Source organism: Mastomys coucha, unplaced genomic scaffold (genome assembly GCF_008632895.1).
Source record: "Mastomys coucha isolate ucsf_1 unplaced genomic scaffold, UCSF_Mcou_1 pScaffold6, whole genome shotgun sequence".
Classification (NCBI taxonomy): Eukaryota; Metazoa; Chordata; class Mammalia; order Rodentia; family Muridae; genus Mastomys; species Mastomys coucha.
Genome location: NW_022196912.1, coordinates 14,340,233 through 14,360,533, shown reverse-complemented (window position 1 = coordinate 14,360,533; position 20,301 = coordinate 14,340,233). Strand labels below are relative to the sequence as shown.

Genomic DNA, 20,301 nt, shown 5'->3' with positions numbered 1-20,301 from the left:
AAAAAAGTAATGTCTTGTACTAAGGAAACTGACTTATACACTTTAAAAATGCCAGCTCTTAGCCAGGTAGCAGCTACGCAAGCTCCTCACAGCTAGGTGCAGACAAGTTCCAAGCCAGACTGGCTGGTCTACATACTGAGTTTCAGACCTATTGGGGCAAACAGTAAAAAGCTGTCTGCGTCCCGTCCGTCCGTCTGTCCGTCCCTCCTTACAGACCTTGGTTGAAGCGGACCCCTAGCTGAGAAACACAGATTCCCAGCATAACCAGAATTTGCTGGGAAGGTTCCTAACAAGAGATAACCCCTGCACACATAGATAATTCATGTTATGACAGCAACGAACCAGGCCAAAATTTATGTTAACTTTGGGTAGAGTCACATTTCCTTCCCCAGCCACCTCCTGGCAATCTCAAACAAGACTAGTAACTTTGTTTACAGTGAAAGCAACTGACCTTCTTTCTTCATACCCTGTAGTTTTAACTGTAGCCCTGACTAAACCCTAAACCCTCAGGAACCTCCTGTGGTTTCATTTAGGTTTCTGAACAACCCTTTAGCGATAGCTTCAACCCCACCAAAATAAATCTGCTATGAATACTGTCAAGTCAGTGCAGAGCTGCTTCTCTAAAGAAGCCCATTGTGTGTGTGTGTGTGTGTGTCTGTCTGTCTGTCTGTCTGTCTGTCTGTCCCCGGCCCCCACCGACACCTCCGTCACTCTTCTCTTCTGAAGGCAGTGTCTTCAGGGTCACTTACTCGGAACTCGTATCTGGTAGTGATTGAGTGCAGTAAGAGCTTCCACAGCATCGGTTTTGCATTTCCACTCCAACAGCCCAGACAGAGTTTTCGCAGAAGCTAAACCAAAACAGACACACACCCAGTGGTTACTTACATGTCAGCAATCTTCCTGTCTGAAAACTTGAAAACTTCCCAAGAGTGGAAGTCACTTACCTTTTGCATCAAACACTTTATATTTGATGAACGGAAGAACTTCATGGTCGTTACACAACTGCCAAGGAAAGGTAAAACTTTATCAGAAATAGTTAAAAAAAGTTATTTTTTAAAAAGCTGGCTTTATAGTAGTATTTAAATCTTTAGTATAACATGAATTCATGTATATTCAGGTTAAGTTCTATGAGAAAAAAAAACAATTAAATTTGTTTGAAACTATGTAAATAACTTCACATATAATAAAAGATTTTTTTTTTTAAGTTATACAACATTTCCTCAGACTTTATGGAGAATTACTTGAATCCTAAAGAAAGCACAATTCAGAAAGTGTACTCTATTCCTGAGGTGCTACTACAGTCATGAGTTACAGTGGGAGGGGAATACAAAATTTAATTATTGGTGAGATTTAAAGAAAATTAAGTTTCCTGTTTTGTTTTGTTTTTTGAGTCAGGCTCCTGCTATGTAATCCAGAACAGCTTAGCACTATCCATCACACTCAGCTAAATTAGCTTCTTTGGCCTACCTTGTCTCAACTGAGCTATTTTAGGTACTTGTATTAAAGTAACTATGTGAGGTAAAGAAACATCAACCTAATTCTGAGTACCCAAATGATTGAGCTATAAGTCAACAAAAGACCAATAAACACGGAGGCTGCTGGGAGGCAGACAGCAGCCTAGAAATGTCTGGTTAACCAGTCTAGACAACCGGAAAGTTCTAGGTTCAGTGTGTAATGCTCACTTTGGCAACGCATATGTTAAAACTCAACACAAAGAACTAGCATGGCCCTTGCCCAAGGATGACACACAAATGCAAGAAATGTTCACACTTTATTTAAGTTGTCTTTTTTTTTTTTGAGACAGGGTTTTTCTGTATAGCCCTGGCTATCCTGTAATTTGCTTTGTAGACCTGGCTATGCTCAAATATAGAGATCAGCCTGCCTCTGCCTCCCAAGTGCTGAGATTAAAGGCATGCACCACCACCACCACTGGCAAAATGTTCACATTTTAAAAGCAAATTTAATTAATATAGTAGAGATCAACAGATGAAAAGACCCACCACTACCCACCTCTAGCCTGTACACACACAAACCCAAACCAAACTAACAACAAAAAGCAGGATTTTAGAAAACTTTTAACATAAGGCTGAACTATGAAATATTACATAAACTTAAAACACAAAGAGCAGCATTCTATACACACTTTTCTTCAGTGCCTACCTTTGTGAAGGTCTCTTCTGTGACACACAGCGGAACATTGTAATAATGCAGCACACATGAGGGTGGCTGGATTATATTCTTTGATGCTTGGCCAGCACTTGTAAAGCGATTATTTTTGCTCATTGCAAAATCTTTGTAACTGCTTGTACCATCCTCTAGCTCAAATATTTGACTCGGAACAACTGAATGCTGCTTAGACACACTGAAGATTAGGAGAGAAAAACACGAATATGTCTTGTTAGACAGAAAGCAGCAGGTAGTCACAAATATTTCTATGAATCAATAAAAGAAAGTGTTATTTAAATTTAGTGCAGGTAACCATTTATCCAAGGGGAACCCCATCCCCCGTCAAGGAAAATAAACAAACAACCAGAAGGTACTCAAGTCTCTATCAAATGCTACAGTATGTACATGTAACCTATGCACAACCTTCTGTATTATTTACTCTTTTGGTTTTGGGGATCTGTTTTTGTTTTTGAGAGAAGCGAGCCTAGAACTCACTATGTAACTGAGGATGACACTTTGGCTTTCTGATCCTCCTGTCTCCACCTCCCAAGTGCTAGGATTAATGGTATATGCCACAAGGCCTGATTCTATTGCTTTCTTTATAATGAAAATCACCTCTATAAACTTATAATATATAATACAGTATAAATACTAATGTATAGATGTGTATATTATTTAAGAAATACTATGTTTATGTTCTGTACAGATATATAATTTTTTTCTCACAAACATTCTCCAATTATGGATGATTGAATCAATAGGTACAGAATACATTAACTATATGCATTTTGGATTATAATCAATCATTTCTATATTTTAGGTATCAATTAGAAAGAAAATATAAGCCGGGTGGTGGTGGTGGTGCACGCCTTTAATCCCAGCACTTAGGAGGCAGAGGCAGGTGGATTTCTGAGTTTGAGGCCAGCCTGGTCTACAGAGTGAGTTCCAGGACAGCCAGGGCTATACAGAGAAACCCTGTCTCGAAAAACCAAAAAAAAAAAAAAAAGCCAGGCGGTGATGGTGCACGCCTTTAATCCCAGCATTTGGGAGGGAGGCAGGTGGGTTTCTGAGTTCAAGGCCAGCTTGGTCTACAGAGTGAGTTCCAGGACAACCAGGGCTATACAGAGAAACACTGTTTCGAAAAACCAAAACCAAAACCAAACAAACAAACAAAAAAAATCAAGAATTTCAAAATATTCTTTAACACTTAAAGACAAGTACTTACCAAACATTCAGTCTTTTCCCAAACAGTTTGACATTATTAAGGTGGGTGACAGCTCTTTCCACAGCATACTCGTCCCCCATTTCTACGAGCGCTGTGCCAGGAATGGTCTTCATAAACTTGACCTGCAAACACAAAAATGCCCATAAAGATCACTTCTTAGAGAGTCTTAACCTTAATCCGTCATTTACGAGATAGCTTTAACTCTTACCAAAACTGAGTCAAGTTAAAGGAGACTATACTGTATGCAACTCTACTCTACAGCACACTGAGCACAGGTTGACCCCGGGGTTTTACCTGTGTGCTCTAGAGGCAATCTACTTAATTCCTCTACTCCAGACTGCCACTATAAGATGAAGACAATGACAGAATCCCTAAGAACTAAGCCTACTCATTCAACAAACATTTGACTGTTTTGATAAGTACTGTGTTAGGTACTATAGATTTAATGGTAAACATAACCATCTTCGTCAATTCAGAAATGTCAAGGCAATAAATAAATACCTAGAGATAGCATGGGAGTAGGAAGCTCAATGTTGGGCACTTAGAACTATTAAAGCAGAAGTAAATATAAAAACTTGTATACACTTTCCTTCTTACCTGTTAAGGTCAAGAGAACACTGAGAATATATGTAAATCATAAATAGGTTCACCATTTATTTATCTCCACCACTTCTAGTTTCTAAAGGATACCCTAGCACTCTACATCATACCTGAACAAAACTTGCTGTACCAGAAATTTTCAGCTTTCCTTGAAATCAGTGGTTTTGCTGTAGGCAACACTTTATCCCTTGATTTAATCCAGTAATATCCTAAAAACTAATAGTTATTATAATTATATAATATATTCATTTAAGTATAAGTTAATATGGTTTTAGTACTTATAAATCCCCCTGTCCAGATAAATTGGAAAAGAGCCTTGAGACAGCACAGTTATTTGTTGCTCAGGTTTGGTTTCTAGTACCTACACAGTGGCTCACAACAATCCAGAACTGCAGTTCTGGGGATCCAATGCTGTCTTCTGAACTCCACAAGAACCAGGCACACATAAGCCACAACATATGCACATGCAGGCAAAACATTCATACACATAAATTTTTAAAAAATTAAATTACTGGAAAAGTTTAAATATGAATAAAGGATTATGATGGTTTGAATTTTGTACATCACAATCCCATCACTAGGATTATTAGAGCTGGGCAGTGGTGGCCCACGCCTTTAATTCCAGCACTTGGGAAGCAGAAGCAGGGAGATTTCTGAGTTCGAGGCTAGCCTGGTCTATAAAGTGAGTCCAGGAGAGCCAGGGATACACAGAGAAACCCTGTCTCGAAACACACACACACACACACACACACACACACACACACACACACAAAATTAGAAACTTGAGGGTTGAAGAGAAGGCTCAGCAGTTAGGAGCACTCACTCACTGCTGCTCTTCTAGAGGACCACGTTTAATCCCCAACACCCACATGACAGCACACAACTTTCTCTAACTACAGTCCCAGAAGCCCTCTCCTGGCTTCCTTGGGTACCAGGCATGCAAGTGGAACACAGAAATACATAGGGAAAACCCACACACATAAAATACAATAAATAAAACTTTAGAAAGTATTAAAATTTTGAGGTAATATGAAATGAAACAGCAGAAGTAGCCGAACAACATACTAGGGACTAGGAACACTAAGTTTTTAAGCCATGTTCCCACTCCCATAACAGTGACTCACAGATTTATACTTTCTTATCACTAGGAAAGAACATTAAAATCACTTACAATAGAGGGAAAAAAACATTATACAATATCAATATTGTTTCAAAACATTCTGTCAAAGTGGGTCAGTTTCAGATATTAACTGAGCTCAAATAAAAACACATTGGTCCTCATAAGATCACTGAAGTTGGCTCAACAGTTAATACTTGTTGTTCTTTCAAAGAACCTGGATTTAGTACTAGCACACACATATGTGGTTCATACCATTCTTAACTCCAGTTTCAGGGGGTTCCAACACCCTCTTCTGATTTCCATTAATACCGGGCACACATGTGATGCACAGGCATACATGTAAGCAAAACACTCATATATACATATATATTATGTATATATATTATATATACATATATAATAAAAATATAAAAAAATAAAATTCATATCATGCCATTTAGAAACCAAGTATATAACACCACTCCCCATCCCCAAGTCAAGCTTTGAGGCACATTTACAAATATCTAGCTCCAAGAGTATACCTGTTCTTTCAAATTCTATAGTTTCGCATGTTAAATGTTAAAACCTGTTGAAGTGATCAAAGGCTTTCTTTGCCTATTAAAGTAAAAACATCCTAAGTTGAAAATGGACATTAAATAGCCAGTCTACCCAACATCACAGCTTTGCTGACATAGCACACTATATACCATTGATGTCAGTGTTTGCTCAAGTGAGAATGACTGGAAAGTCTGGGCTACTGCTGCTTCTTAGGATTACAGAAAGAACATTATACATATTGCTAGTACAGCAAATTTTAAATCTAGAGTATGATTTTTATTAGATATATCATGTTCATAAGGTAGAAAAATCAGAAGCCAAACTACTGCTAATCTAACACTAGTCTGTCTAGGTTTTATGCCTTTAGGATACAAGTAATGGATTAAATTGCTGCTTTGGATCTTGATCTTTATACTGGTAATTTAAAACATTTTTATAATTAACCAGATGATTAGTAATATCTAAGTGTTACTGATCACTTACCATTTCTGTAGTTTATACATTTTTTTAAGCTTATGTGAGTCATTAGTGAAAGAATTAAGATGTTCCTGATTCAAGTAAGTGTAGCAGTTTCTGGATTACCACTAGAAATTCCACCCAAATAAACTAAGAAAATAAAATGTACCTTTTCAATATTTCCATACAAGCAGAATAGGTTGAAGACTCTTGAACAATTCATTTTGAGTTGATGTAATCCACTAACCATCACAACGGAACCAGACGGACTTCCTCCATGCATGTAAGAGGAAGAAGCTTGTGGTAATGGATAAGCAACAAGTTCAGGTGTATCTCTAGAGCCCATTCTATAACGGCTTGGTAAAGGCAGTAACGGACCATGAGAGCCTGTAAAAAGGACCAAAATCATAAATAAGTAAAACACATGTACACATTTCCATTTACAAAAATTAGTAGATAAACTTCACCATATAAAAATCCAGGACCTTGTGTATTCTAAGCAGGTACCCCAACCCAAATTAAATTCTCAAAATTAGCTTCATGTACACTGAAAACAAACAAAACCCTCAAGTATACAAACACTTAAATATATATAGGAAACAAACCAAGACAGCATTTACATATACTATATTCAACAGACTTAGCCATACCTATATATACAATAGTCTAAATTTATATTTTCAAAAGGTTTAAAACTAGGCTATAGGATAGAGGGAACCAGTGTAAAACTTTGGGATATATAAGTATGTATGTATGTCTGTATATAGATGATGCTATAATTCAGCCAGACATGATGACATACACCTATAATCCAGTACTTAGGAAGACAAGAGGATCCAGAACTTAAGGTCATCCTCAGTTACATAAAGACAGCCTAGGTTATGAGAACCTTGTTAGAGAAAAAAGGAACACCAACACAACAGAAAATCCACCATACAGAGACTACTAATCCCACTGTATAGAAGTTATATCTCCAATTTAAAAAAACAAAACACTGCCTATCTTTTAGAAGGACAAGATATAATCAAACATTAGAAACTACCTTTATATACCTTATGTAAGAAAAAACATTTTCAAGCCAGTGTGATGGTGTATGCTTTTACTCCCAACACTAAGGAGGCTGAGCCAAGTGGATCTCTATGAGTTTGAAGCCAGCCAAAGTTACAAAGTTTCAAACAAACCCCCATCAAAAAAAAAAAAATCATTTTCAACTCTGCAAAGAGCTGTCTCCTTGAATACATTGTATTTTCACTAAAATAAAAGACTAGAATTCATTAGTTAGTACCTCATCATCTATACACAGGTCTTCTATCATTTTCCATTAATACTTCATTTGGTGTGGGTGTGGGTGTGGGTGTCTGTGTGTCTACTGTGTGCTTATGGTAAAAGTGGAAACAGGACAACTTACAGGAGTCTGTTCTCTCGTTCTACCATATGGGTTCCAAGAATCAAATTCAGGTTTTCAGGCTTGGCAGCAAGTACCTTTACCCACTGATCCACCTCACAGGCCTACAATCTCTTTTTTCTTTTGTAAAAGAAGGGAGCTGGAGAAATGGCTCAGTGGCTGGAGTACTGTACTGACTGCTCTTCCAGAGAACCTACATGGTAGCTCACAACTGTCTGTAACACCAGTTCCAGGGAATCCACACCTACCTTTACAGACATGCATATACATAAAACACATTTATCTAAAATTCTAATAGAATACCCCCACCACTATCTCTCTTAACCTGAGAATCTTCATTTCAGAATCAACTTGCTAAATTTAAGAGTTGTAAACTTTATGGGTTTTGCATCTACAATTTCAGTTTCCAGCTTTTTCTTAAGTGTGTAACAGAATGGAATGACTGTGTAGAATCTGAGGTACCAATTAAGAAGAACCCAGCAGCAGCAACAGGATGGAAGTCTACAGAGCACAGACCAACCCACCGGCTGAAGAGGCAACAGTCAGGAGGTCTCACTGCACTGACAGGGCGGGCAGAGGGGCCTGACTTCAGTTGGTTCCCAGTACCCATGTCAAGCACTGCACAAGTGGCTACAACTTCAGTTCCACGGGATCTTATACCTTCTGGCCTCTTCTGGCACTCGCACATGTGATGTATATAAACCCATGCAAGCACACACATTAAAAAAAAAAAAAAAAAAAAAAAAAGACAGCCAGGTGGTAGTGGCGCACGCCTTTGATCCCAGCACTTAGGAGGCAGAGGCAGGCGGATTTCTGAGTTGGAGGCCAGCCTGGTCTACAGAGTGAGTTCCAGGACAGCCAGGGCTACACAGAGAAACCCTGTCCCGCCCCACCCCCACCCCCCCCAAAAAAAACCGAAAAGAAAAAAAGACAAAAGAATATTCTTGTGCAATAAATAAATTAAATAAAAACAAATGCTAAACATCTAGGGTTCTCCTAAGTTAATGGTTACAGAAGCAATCTAGAATAAGGTGTCTCAAATCTCAAATCTCAAGCTGTTTCCTCATTTTAAAAAGAGACTGTTTTATTATTAGCTTTTTTCTTTTTTTTCTAGGACTCAAGGACTCTAACATTTGCAAAGACATTATTCGGATTGTACTGACTCTCTGCCACAATGATACTTCACTAAAATCACTATTCCTTCCCCTATGGACAATAAAAAGACCTGCAGCACATAAGCAGTAGAAACCTCTACTGAGCTAGAGCTGGACAAAATTCATAAATGTTGATAAAATACAGGCTAAGTAACAGTCACAACCAGTACAAGAGAATAAATATGATTTTAACTACGACCATTAGTCACCAGAATTAAATTATCTACATTACTTAGACTGTTACGTATAGCTATCAGCCCTAAATAGTAGATCCAAGTCTTTTTTTTTTTTAAATGGTTTTTATTTATTTATGTATATGAGTACACTGTAGCTGTCTTCAGACACACCAGAAGTGGTTATCAGATCCAATTACAGATGGTTGTGAGCCACCATATGGTTGCTGGGAATTGAACTCAGCACCTCTGGAATAGCAGTCAGTGCTCTTAACCACTGAGCCATCTCTCCAGCCCCTAGATCCAAGTCTTGATGCTTTTAAAAAACTGTTTCATATAATCAATATATATGGAAAAATGCTATAAAATTGGCATTACAAACATTCTAAAATCATTTCCTATCTTTCAAAATACTGATCCAGGAACTATATCTAAAAATGATAGACATCAACATGCAAGTGCTTGAAGCTCACTCTTGAAGCATGGTTCAAAGCCAGCCTAGTTTACACTGCAAGTTCCAGGCCAGCTGGAGATATATAATAGTGAGACCATGTCTTTTATACAAAAAAATAAAAAACTGCAACAGTATAAAATGTGTTCTATGATAGAGGAATGAATAAATTTAATCTAGTTAAAAATATACACCTGACTCTCTATTTTAGATCAATACCTAGAAACATCCATAATGTAATCACAAAATGCAGAGAAAGCTGCTCTGCTCAACGGCTGCTCTGCAGATACACAGTTGTGATCTGCACATTTGTAAAAGTATCCCCAGGACACACTCTTATCTTCTTCACACTTCCTCATCTTACTTTTTTTTTTTTTTTAGATTTATTTATTTTTTTATTTATATGAGTACACTGCAGCTGTCCTCAGACACACACTAGAAGAGTGCATCAGATCCCATTACAGATGGTTGTGAGCCACCATGTGGTTGCTGGGAATTGAACTCAGGACCTCTGGCAGAATAGTCAGTGCTCTTAACCACTAAGCCATCTCTCCAGCCCCTCTTTTTTTAATTTGTAGTCTCTGATCTCTTAAGCTCATGTGCTTACTTCTCTTAGGAAGTAGACAAAGTCATCTCCAAGTTCAATATCTTAATGATGTAGTTGGGAACAGATGAACCCACACAACCCAAGACAACTATTCCCTGAAGGCATGTCTGCCATCTCCATGACCCCTATTCAGCACCCATCACTCCAAACTGCGCACTTCTCTTTACATAAGCTATATTTAAAAATGTATTCATAAATAAAATCAAGTATCAGAATTTCACAACAGGCTTTTTTTTTAAGTAAAAGGTTCTAATATAGTATCTCATTTGTCTACCAAATTATTTTCAGTAAAATCTATGTGATACCAGAATACTATTCCTTAAACCTGTTCAAAGGTTTACTTTCTCAGTACTACTACAGAAGAGTTCCTTGTTTTTCACTCACTCTTTTCAATTTTTCTAGCTACTCTGGCAAATGTTTAACCAGGTTTTAGCCTTCGGGTGACTACCATTAACACATTTAACACCATAAATAATGTGAGATCCTTCTGTAATACATAGAGCATAATAGGCTTCTACTCAGTGCTACTGCAGAAACAAAACTATGCATATATTCCTAAACTACAGAAACCAAAAAAATCATGCCAGGCCAGTAAGATGGCACTACAAGTAAAAGGCACCTGCCTGTAATCTTAACAACCCGAGTTCAATTCCTGGGTATCACATGGTGGAAGAGAAATAAGTCCTCTGATCTATCCACTGGCATGCCCACACAAAATAAAAATGTAATAAAAAATGTTTTTTAAAAAAAAAAAAAAAAAAGGACTGTACAACACTTACTGTTTTAACAAAAAAAAAATGTTTCAATTTTCTCTACCATACAGATTACTAAAAAAACACTGAAATATTAACAAAGACATACAAAATACATTTTTCAAGTTTTAAAGAAGACACTGGCTGCTCTTCTGCAGACCTGGTTTAATTCCCAGCACCACATGCAGGTGGCTTACAACTGTCTAACTCCAGTTCCAGGAGATCCAATACACTCTTCTGTCCTCTTCATGCACCAGGCATATACACTGTGCATAGATATACATGCAGGCTAAATACCCATACACATAAAAAATAATTAATTAAAAGATGAAAATATAGCCAGTAGCTAAAACTCCAAGAATGGTCATAAAATATGAAAATAATTTGTAAACCGAACAACCGACTTTATGATAAATCTAAACACTTCACAAAACATATCAAGTTCAACTCTCTTCCACCTAAAAAAAAATAAAAAACAATAATTTTTTGACTTTGAAGCAGATGACAGAAAAGTCAACAACTAACCCCTGAAAATTAAAAAATATTTTCAAACAATGTACAGTCAATTAACACAATGTTTAGTAACAACTCTCAACTTCTGTTTTCAAGAATAATCTGAAGCCTAGATTTCTCCCTAAGAAAAGTATTCTTCTGAATTTCATAATATCAAAATTCCAACCCAGCAAAGAGTAAGAAGAGGTTTCAAAAGTGGAATTAAATACAAACAAATTTAACCAAAGCCAAAACAACAACTGTAAAACTAAGCATCTATAAATAGAACCATGCTTCTTTCAGTTGCCAAATGAAAATAAACCTACTAAGCAGTAATACCCCTTTCTGATCTTCTAAGTCAGAGTTCCTTACAAATCAAAACCAATCAATCAAACAAAAATATCCAATCCCCCCAACCAATAGCTCTCAATTTATTCACAAATTATTGTATCAATATCCTAAGAAAACAAAGGTTTGGACAACTTGGAAATAAACTGCAACAGGCTGTTAGGAGCTAAGGAAAAAAGACACAGACAAGAAACAGAGCATTCATCATCAGAAATGCACATACTCTACTGGTTGATCTATACTACCTTCCTTCTGCCTTGACAAACTTACCATAGCCATCATGTCTAAACGAAGAAGGATGATCTCCCAAAATGGCTTGTCTCTGGCGACCCTTTCCTCTATCTGACACAAAAGTAGAAACATGGTTTTAACAATTTTGATCCAAGTTCTTAACAGAGTTTTCACATGGGAAACACCCATTCAAACCATCCATATACTTCATAAAAGAAATATGACTCCTGGTTAATTTTAAACATCCATTCATATCCAATTTAAATACAAACAACAAAAGTTTAAGAAAACAATTCTATCTAACAAATTCCACTGAAAATTATGTTCTTGATAAATGCCAAATACAATCACACTTTCAAATGTAAAAGATTAGATGCTTTGCAAGAAGTGAATGTACACACTGCTAGAGCTTGACACTGTACAGAAGTTTTTACCAATACATGTCTTTAAAACAAGCTTGTAAGTGCAGTACTTTGAAAGACAGTACCTGAATCATACTATTAGCTTCAACAGCAACACATTTTCAAAGTGGGCTTCTTTCAAGAAGTTTCAGCATAAGCCAACAACAACCTGTATTACATGGTTTCACAATCAGTAAACACAGAGTATTTTATATGTACATACACATATTTACAAACACCTACTGACTTGAGAGCTGAAAATTTGCACATCACTGGCTTATGTTGTATCATAAATAGGTCATTTTCTATTGACCATAACATCAAGCAGAAGTATGAGCAACCTCCAGAGTTTAAATGCCAAGATAAACCTAACCAAGGGGGCTACATTATTGGATGAGAATACTACAATACTCTAAAGGTAATTTTTATTCTAGCTGTATTTTCAAAAATGGCATGCCAATTTCCTCAAATCTTATTTGAGAGATCATTTTCAAAAATTACTTCCAGGTTTCCAAAGCCTACTTTGTCTAGTAACAGGACTTCTAGTGTCTGTTAGCAAATTTCAAATCATCATATAATACTTTTAGAAGTTTGCTGATTGAATTATGGTGCCCAAAATATCCTTAGTCACCTAAACAAGCAAGGTTTATGGAAGATGAGAAATGCTTTAACTTTCATGTCAGAAGTCTATTTTTAATTACCTATTTTAACCAAGCTATCATACCATTGAAAAGGACTGAAGGGGGTCATCTAGTTATTCAATTAAACAAACAAACAAACTCTTAACCATCCCTTTTGGCCAATGCTTAACCAATACCAATAAGGCATTCACTATCTTTCTTTACATTTACAGATAACCTAAATTTCAAGAAAATAATTTTTTACATAGAATAGGAACTATCTTCCACCCACATTCTAATGTATTTAAAACCTTATTTTACTTAAACATTCTTCCAAATGCTCTTGAACACTTAACATGACCCTACGTCCTCCATTACTTAGCTACTCCAGGCCAAAAAAAAAATTTTAACATGGATTCTAGCATTTCCCAATATTTGTCTCAATCCTCTTAAATTAATCCAGTCTATTGATTCCTAAGCTAAATTGTCTGCTTGAGCACATACCACTAAATACTAAATTCAATTCCTCATTTCTTATAAGAACCATAATGTTTTCATGAATTTAACTGTTCAGTCTAAGGATTCTCTGTAATAAAATGTAATCATGTTTTTAAAAAATGAAATTCTTAATGAAGTTTTTTTATAGTAAAGATATATGGAGATCTTGTTTTCCTCTTATTTATTGTTTGTTTTGTTTTTCAGACAGTGTCTCACATCGCTCAGGTAGACTTCAAACTCCTGATTCTTTGCCTCTACTTCCTAAGCCCTGGGATTATAGGCATGCACCACCATATCTGGCTCTCCATAAAAGTCTTTGGGCAAAGCAAACAAATAATTTTAATGATCTGTCAATTTGAGTCAAGATTAAATCAGTATAGGAACTATGTTTATGTTTATAAGCTGCAAGCCTAGCAAGAAAGCTACCTGTCAATAATAAATTAGAAAAATAAGAGTATTTTCCCTAAAAGCATAAATATAAATTATGTTTTATAATAAATACTATGTTATGTTTATATTAATATCAAATTATAAATATTAAATTATATTTATAATATTATATTTTATTCTTCAAGTATCTACCATATACATTTCAATATAGATTATCTAACTAGAATTCCATTTAAAAAAAAAAGCTGGCTCTGTATAAAATTCAAACCTTTTAAAAGAATACACAATGTTAAAATGTATAAATGTTTTGCTGGGTACAATGGCACATATCTTTAATCCAGCATTCTGAAGGCAAAGGCCTGCAGATCTCTGAGTTCAAGGCTACCCTGTTCTACAGAATGAGTTCCAAGACAGTCAGGGCTACACAGAGAAAAACCCTGTCTTAAAGTCCCTCCCACCCCCAAGAAAGAAAAAAAGAAAAAGAAGGAAGGAAGGAAGGAAGGAAGGAGGGAAGGAAGGAAGGAAGGAAGGAAGGAAGGAAGGAAGGAAGAGTGGGTAGGTAAGTAGACAGGTTAAGTCAGACAAAGCAAGTTTATATTGAAAACTTAAGTTTTCAATAACTGTTAGTGGTCAGAAGTGAGAGATTTCTCATCAACCATTTGTCCTCTTGTTTGAGTTCCTAAGGATTTGGTTTCCAGTATTGGATTCAACTGTATCAAGCATAGACCAAGCAAATTTCCATAAGTATCAAAAATTGGGGGTCTAACAAAACTACATTTTACAAAACAAACCTATTTACAATTCCATGCATAAGATAAAATGATTTCCTGGAAACTGAGTGCAAAAGAAGTCAATCTGAGTATCTGAACATTCAAAGGACCATGCTGTGTTTCAGTCTTTCCTTTGGCTTAAGTACATATACCATAGAGTACCTACTGCTCAAGATATTTTGACTATTTTCTAGCTAACTTTACAGACACATTCAGCTAGAGTTTTTCTAATATGTAGTCCACTGTTAATATTGTAGTTGAAATGTAGCCAATACTGAAGCCCCCTTGTTTTTACAAGATTGACATTTTAATTTGTATATTCCAAAATTACCAGTTACTTAACAATTTATCAGTGAAATCTGTGCTTGAGAAATTTAGTATTTATAAGCTGTTGGTGGAAATGCATTTCAAATGAAATGCTCTTAATATTCAGACTTATCAAGTTTAGATATATTCTATCTTGAAAAGGACATGTTATTTTCACCTATATTTGAAATGTCAAATTTTCTGGTTACACAAATTAACAAAGTAAAAAAGCCCTTGTTACAAAATGTGACAACTTATAAACAACCACTTACAAAAATCAAACCACATAGAAAAACATCTTTTACATATAATGCACCTTTTCATTTTGTTAGAACCTCTGTTCATGTTCATAATTAGGAAAAAACAAAAACAATAACAAAGTAAACTTATATGCAACAAATGTGTACGTTTTTGTGCTGAGGATCAGCCACAGGGGTATATACATGCTAAGCACATGCTTTATACCACTGATCTGTTTATCCCCAGACAAATGCACACCTTTCTAATCCACATATCTTTATGTTTGTGTGAATTGGTGAAGCATTATCATTTCCCAAGGTCTGTAGATAAACTGACCCCTGGTTAAAAACCAATTAACAATTTAAAATCTAGGCTAAAAACAGTTACATCAATGGGCAGTGAACTTTACAACATTGCATAAAGTCTGGTTTTCATAAATAAAAAATCTACAACTGAAACCTTAAGGGAAATCCAATCAGTATACATACAACTTGAATAAATGGGCACAGTCTATCATGGTGTTCATCCCATACAAGTTTGAAGTACTGTTAAATGTCGTCCTTTAAAAACTTGGGGTGATGATGCATGTAGTATGCAGTCAAGGTGAATTGCAAGTCTGAGTTTTTCAGAGGGCTTTTGCTGATGCCGATGTTGTGCATGATGAAGTGTAGAGTCAGCCTGCCGGAGTCCTCTATCCTTCTTAATGCCTCGTCCAGCTTGGGGGAAAAGTCCTTTCCATAGAGAAGCAGTGTGCAAGTTTGCAGTTTGTAAGGAATATTCTGAATCAGTTTCCTCTCCTCCAAAGAGAGAGAGCTGCTTGGAGAAATGCAAGTCCTTGAACTGCGGGCGTGCCTGTATGTGAGGGCTCCTTGTTGAACTAAATATAAATAAGCTCAGCAGGTACCAGTAGGGGGCACTAATGTCCAAGGTTAATTTCCAGCATTACACGAACTTTTGTAACAAAAGCATTCAGCAACAAGATTTTCATTTTAATTAACTAGCTCATCTCAGAAAAAAAAGAATGCAACTGCTTGTAAAGTTTCTCAGCAGATCTCAGTACATTCTAAAATTCATAAAATACCTACCTCGTCTTCCCAAATAAGGTTTAGTGTAGTCCCAACTGTCATTGTCATTCCTAATAACATTTAGACGAGTTGGCTGTTGAAAGTGAGGATAAGTAAGTTTAAATTGAATACCCAAGTATAAATATCTTTCGTAGAATGTTGAAAAGAAACACTTACCCTTGCATATTCAATTTTTAGTGTGCAACATCCGGCATATATATCAGCTCCATTAAGTGCTGCTTTAGCCTTCTGGGCGCAAAGGACTGACTCAAACGTAAGGCTTTATTAAGGAAATGTGGCTGAAGAATTCCTAAATTTAGTTGTGCTTCATTCCCAAGGAACTAACCAAAACTGTGTTTCTGGGAATGTTTTCTCAAATAAAATGTCTAAGTAAACCTTTTTTAATACTTAGTTTAAAGACTGAGAATAACAAAGAAAATGTAACATGATCAACATTACCCACATTAATCCTTCAAATCACTAGAAGGTCTATAAATTAGAGAATGAAGTAGATTCTATCCCCCTAGTGAAGGGCAAGCAGTAACTATGAAACAGAAAATCATTTTACTGTTAAAGAACGGGGCCAAAAGAAGTAACACAGCTGGCAGAGTACTTGGACTAGCTAGCATGTAGAGCCTGTGGGCTCAACCCTCAGTACTTAAGGGGACTATTTATGGTACAAAGTTATCAAAATAGTAAAATTCCCTGTAAGTACTGCAGTTTCATCTTTTAAGCAGAGTGCAGTGGTGCACACTCACACACCAGAAGAGAGCATCTGATCCCATTACAGATGGTTGTGAGCCACCACGAAGTTGCTGGGAATTGAACTCAGGACCTCTGGAAGAGCAGTCAGTGCTCTTAACCACTGAACCATCTCTCCAACCCAGTGGTGCATACTTTTAATCTCAGTACTCAGAAATGGCCCATCTCTGAACTAATGGCAAGTCAGAGTTACACAAGACTCTATCTCAAAATAAGAAAACAAACAAGCAAACTTAGGACTGCTCTAAGATGAAAATACAACACTTGTCCAAAAATGCTAAAAGAAAAAAAAAGTATCAATATGAATTACAAACACTTCTATACAGCAGTAACACATTTACAAATAAAGGATATTCAACCATTGCTTGTATCCCATTTCTCTTGAATATAACAATACGCTGTACTTTTCCAACAGGGTTGCATACAGTATATAGAACATCCTATAAAGAAAAAAGAGAATATTTATTCATGTTTTTATATTTAGAAAAACATTAAAATTATATTCCATTTTGTTTTATCTAAAAAGTAAAACTTTACAAGACATCATTCCTCTTAATTACTAAACTTTTTCAAAAGAATATCTCATTATATAGTTCTAACTGGCCATGTAGACCAGGATAGACTTCAAAATAAGCAATCTAGCACTTCTGCCTCCTGAGTGCTAGAATCAGAGGTATGTCCCACCATGCTCAGCTATCAACCACTTTCATAAAGGGTAAAGAGTGGGGCTAGAGGAGCAGTGGTTCTTAACTTTCCCAGTGCTGCGACCCTTTCATACCGTTTCCTCATGCTGTGCTGTCTCCCAACCACAAATTTATTTCATTGCTCCTTCATATCTGTAATTTTGCTTCTTTTAAGAATCATAATGTGGGAGCTAGTGAGATGGCTCAGCAGGTAAGAGCACTGACTGCTCTTCCGGAGGTCCTGAGTTCAAATCCCAGAAACTACATGGTGGCTTACAACCATCCATAATGAGATCTGATGCACTCTTCTGGTGTGTCTAGACACAGCTACAGTGTACTTACATATAATAAATCTTAAAAAAAAAATCATAATGTAAATATCTGATATGCAACCCTGTGAAAGGCTGAGACCCACTGGGCTAGATGGAGACAGCTTAGACCCTGTTTAGGTTTCCAGCAACACAGCAGCCAACAACATCTATAACTCCAGTTCCAGGGGATTTAGGATGCTCTTATGGCTTCCAAGGGGACTACACACATGTGGTGAACAGACACACATGCAAGCAAAACACCTATACACAAAAAATAAAAATAAGTAGTAAAAAAATTATCTAAGCATGTTGTTGCATATCTTAAATTCTAGCACTTGGGAGGCAAAGGCAGGCAGATCTCTAAGTTTCAGACCAAACTGGTTGACATAGCAAGTTTTAGGCCAGTCAGGGCTACATAATGAAAATGTGTCTCAAAACAAAGGAAAACAACAACAAAACCAAAACTACACGTAAGTTGTTATAGAGGTAGTTTGTTCTACTGAAATACATACCACAGTAATTGGATAAAGAGGATTCTGAATAGAGAGCAAGAGGACTTTGTTCCCCCCTGATGGATCATCAGTATTTCCTGGCCGAGTGATTCTTTTACTTGTAGAATAGTTGAAGAAAGCCTGTTGGCCAGCAATGTACACAGGCACATCTGCAGCAAATGTCACACACTCTTTGGCACTATCTATATTTTCAAATTCCACTAGAGCCTGTCGTTTAAATGGCATCATCATCACATAGCTGAAAAGGAAGAAATATCAAAATATAACATCATTCTCAGTCAAACTAAAGCAGACTTTAATACTCTCGAATGAAAGCTTATTCATCTCATGCCCTACTCAAGCCCAATCCCATTATCAATCACTAATAACCATCCCGTAAAACAATTAGAAAACATCAAGACACAGAAACTAAGACTCCAGAGCCAGCAAGCAAAACCCATAGTTAAACAGCAGAACTAGCTCGGCATGGTGGCACAGCTATAATCTCAGCACTTGCAAGTGAAGACAGAAGGGGACTTCAAGTTCAAAGCCAGACAGTCTCAAAAAAGAAAAAAAAAAAAATAGCAGAAACATCCACACAACAGTAACTAAGAATTGTTTCTATATTATTTTATTAAAAGCAGATAATTAGAAGCAACCACAGAATGTCCAAAGTTCATAAAGTAATTTACCACAAAATGCTTTAAATAGTCCATGAAAACAAATCTAAGAGAAGAATACAATAATCATGGTTTAACTATGAACAGGAGGATGAGGTATCTTCTTTTGAAAATGTATTCCTTTGAGAGGGAATATACTTTAAGACCCTGTCTAAAAATGAAGGAAGAAAAAAAAAAAAGAAAAATCACAGTGCATGTTTTACAACTATAACAGGAGAAACAACATATTCCCAACTGACAGAAATAAGAACTTTCGCCTGTCTTAAAATACAATCAACATGGTTTAATCATATCAAAAAACAAATACAAGCCAGGCAGTCAAACCACTCTGCTTAACAGATAGCCAGGACCCACAGCTTGTTAGAAACTGACAAATAGTGTGGTATTAGTAAAAATGAAACAACAAACCCACACCAATTCATAATTCAGAAAACTACTACCTTCTTCATTTATAAAAATTCAAGAGTTGCCGGGCAGTGGTGGCACATGCCTTTAATCCCAGCACTTGGGAGGCAGAGACAGGTGGAATTCTGAGTTCAAGGCCAGCCTGGTCTACAGAGGGAGTTCCAGGACAGCCAGGGCTACACAGAGAAACCCTGTCTCGGAAAAAAAAAAAACCAAAACCTCGAGAGTTATTAACAAGATTAGGGTTACTACACACAAAGTGTGTCCAGGTAGCAAGCAGCCTGGTGTACTATAGAATCTCAATACATAGCTATCACTCTATTTTCTTCAGAACTTGCCACACCAAACTATATATCCTCAGAAGACAGAAGCAGAGCCTGGCACAGAGCATGTTATTAAGTGTATGTGTTGACCTAGGAGGCTGGTATCTATCCCCATCCACATCACTAAAAAGTAAACAGTGAAACAGGTCTTGGATTTAAAACTATAGCAACTCTAAGTACAACTGTAAATAAGAAATATTTCTTATAGAAATAAATTCCTCTATAAAGTTTTAAAATTTTTTCTATGTAAAACATATAGACCCTGGAATCAAATCTGTTATTTTAAAAAAGGGGTGGTAGTGAAATGGCTCTGCAATTCAGAGCACTTACTACTCTTACACAAGACCAGGGTTCAGTTCCCAGCACCCATACAGTGATTCACAACCACCTGTAACTCCAGTTCCTGGGGATGTAGCACCCTCTTTTAGGACCTCTGTGGAAACCATAAATACATGCAAAACACTCAAACACATTAACAAATCTAAAAGAGAATAAATGTTGTCTCTCATATGATACATATATCAATGGTGCAAGTTAAAACAACACCCTAGAAAACAACTCTGTTGTTTCCCCCTAGAAACACAGAAAATTAAAAAGTACAAAAGGTACTGGCCTATTATAGATTTGGTCATAATAAATC

General features: G+C 36.4%; 1 protein-coding gene and 1 pseudogene across 1 annotated transcript in view; one reads left to right on the top strand and one right to left on the bottom strand.

Moving 5' to 3' along the window:
- Positions 1-20,301, bottom strand: part of Hnrnpll (heterogeneous nuclear ribonucleoprotein L like) — a 32,492-nt gene that overhangs the window by 2,631 nt on the left and 9,560 nt on the right. Inside the window, exons 3-12 of the mRNA XM_031355741.1 lie at positions 18,275-18,512; positions 17,123-17,208; positions 16,184-16,280; positions 16,028-16,100; positions 11,757-11,828; positions 6,274-6,491; positions 3,392-3,513; positions 2,161-2,362; positions 945-1,002; positions 750-848 (exon numbers count right to left, since the gene is read on the bottom strand). Of these exons, the coding sequence (XP_031211601.1) occupies positions 750-848; positions 945-1,002; positions 2,161-2,362; positions 3,392-3,513; positions 6,274-6,491; positions 11,757-11,828; positions 16,028-16,100; positions 16,184-16,280; positions 17,123-17,208; positions 18,275-18,512 (1,265 nt within the window). The remainder of the gene's footprint in view (positions 1-749; positions 849-944; positions 1,003-2,160; positions 2,363-3,391; positions 3,514-6,273; positions 6,492-11,756; positions 11,829-16,027; positions 16,101-16,183; positions 16,281-17,122; positions 17,209-18,274; positions 18,513-20,301) is intronic.
- On the top strand, positions 1,677-1,775 carry LOC116081251 (annotated as a pseudogene).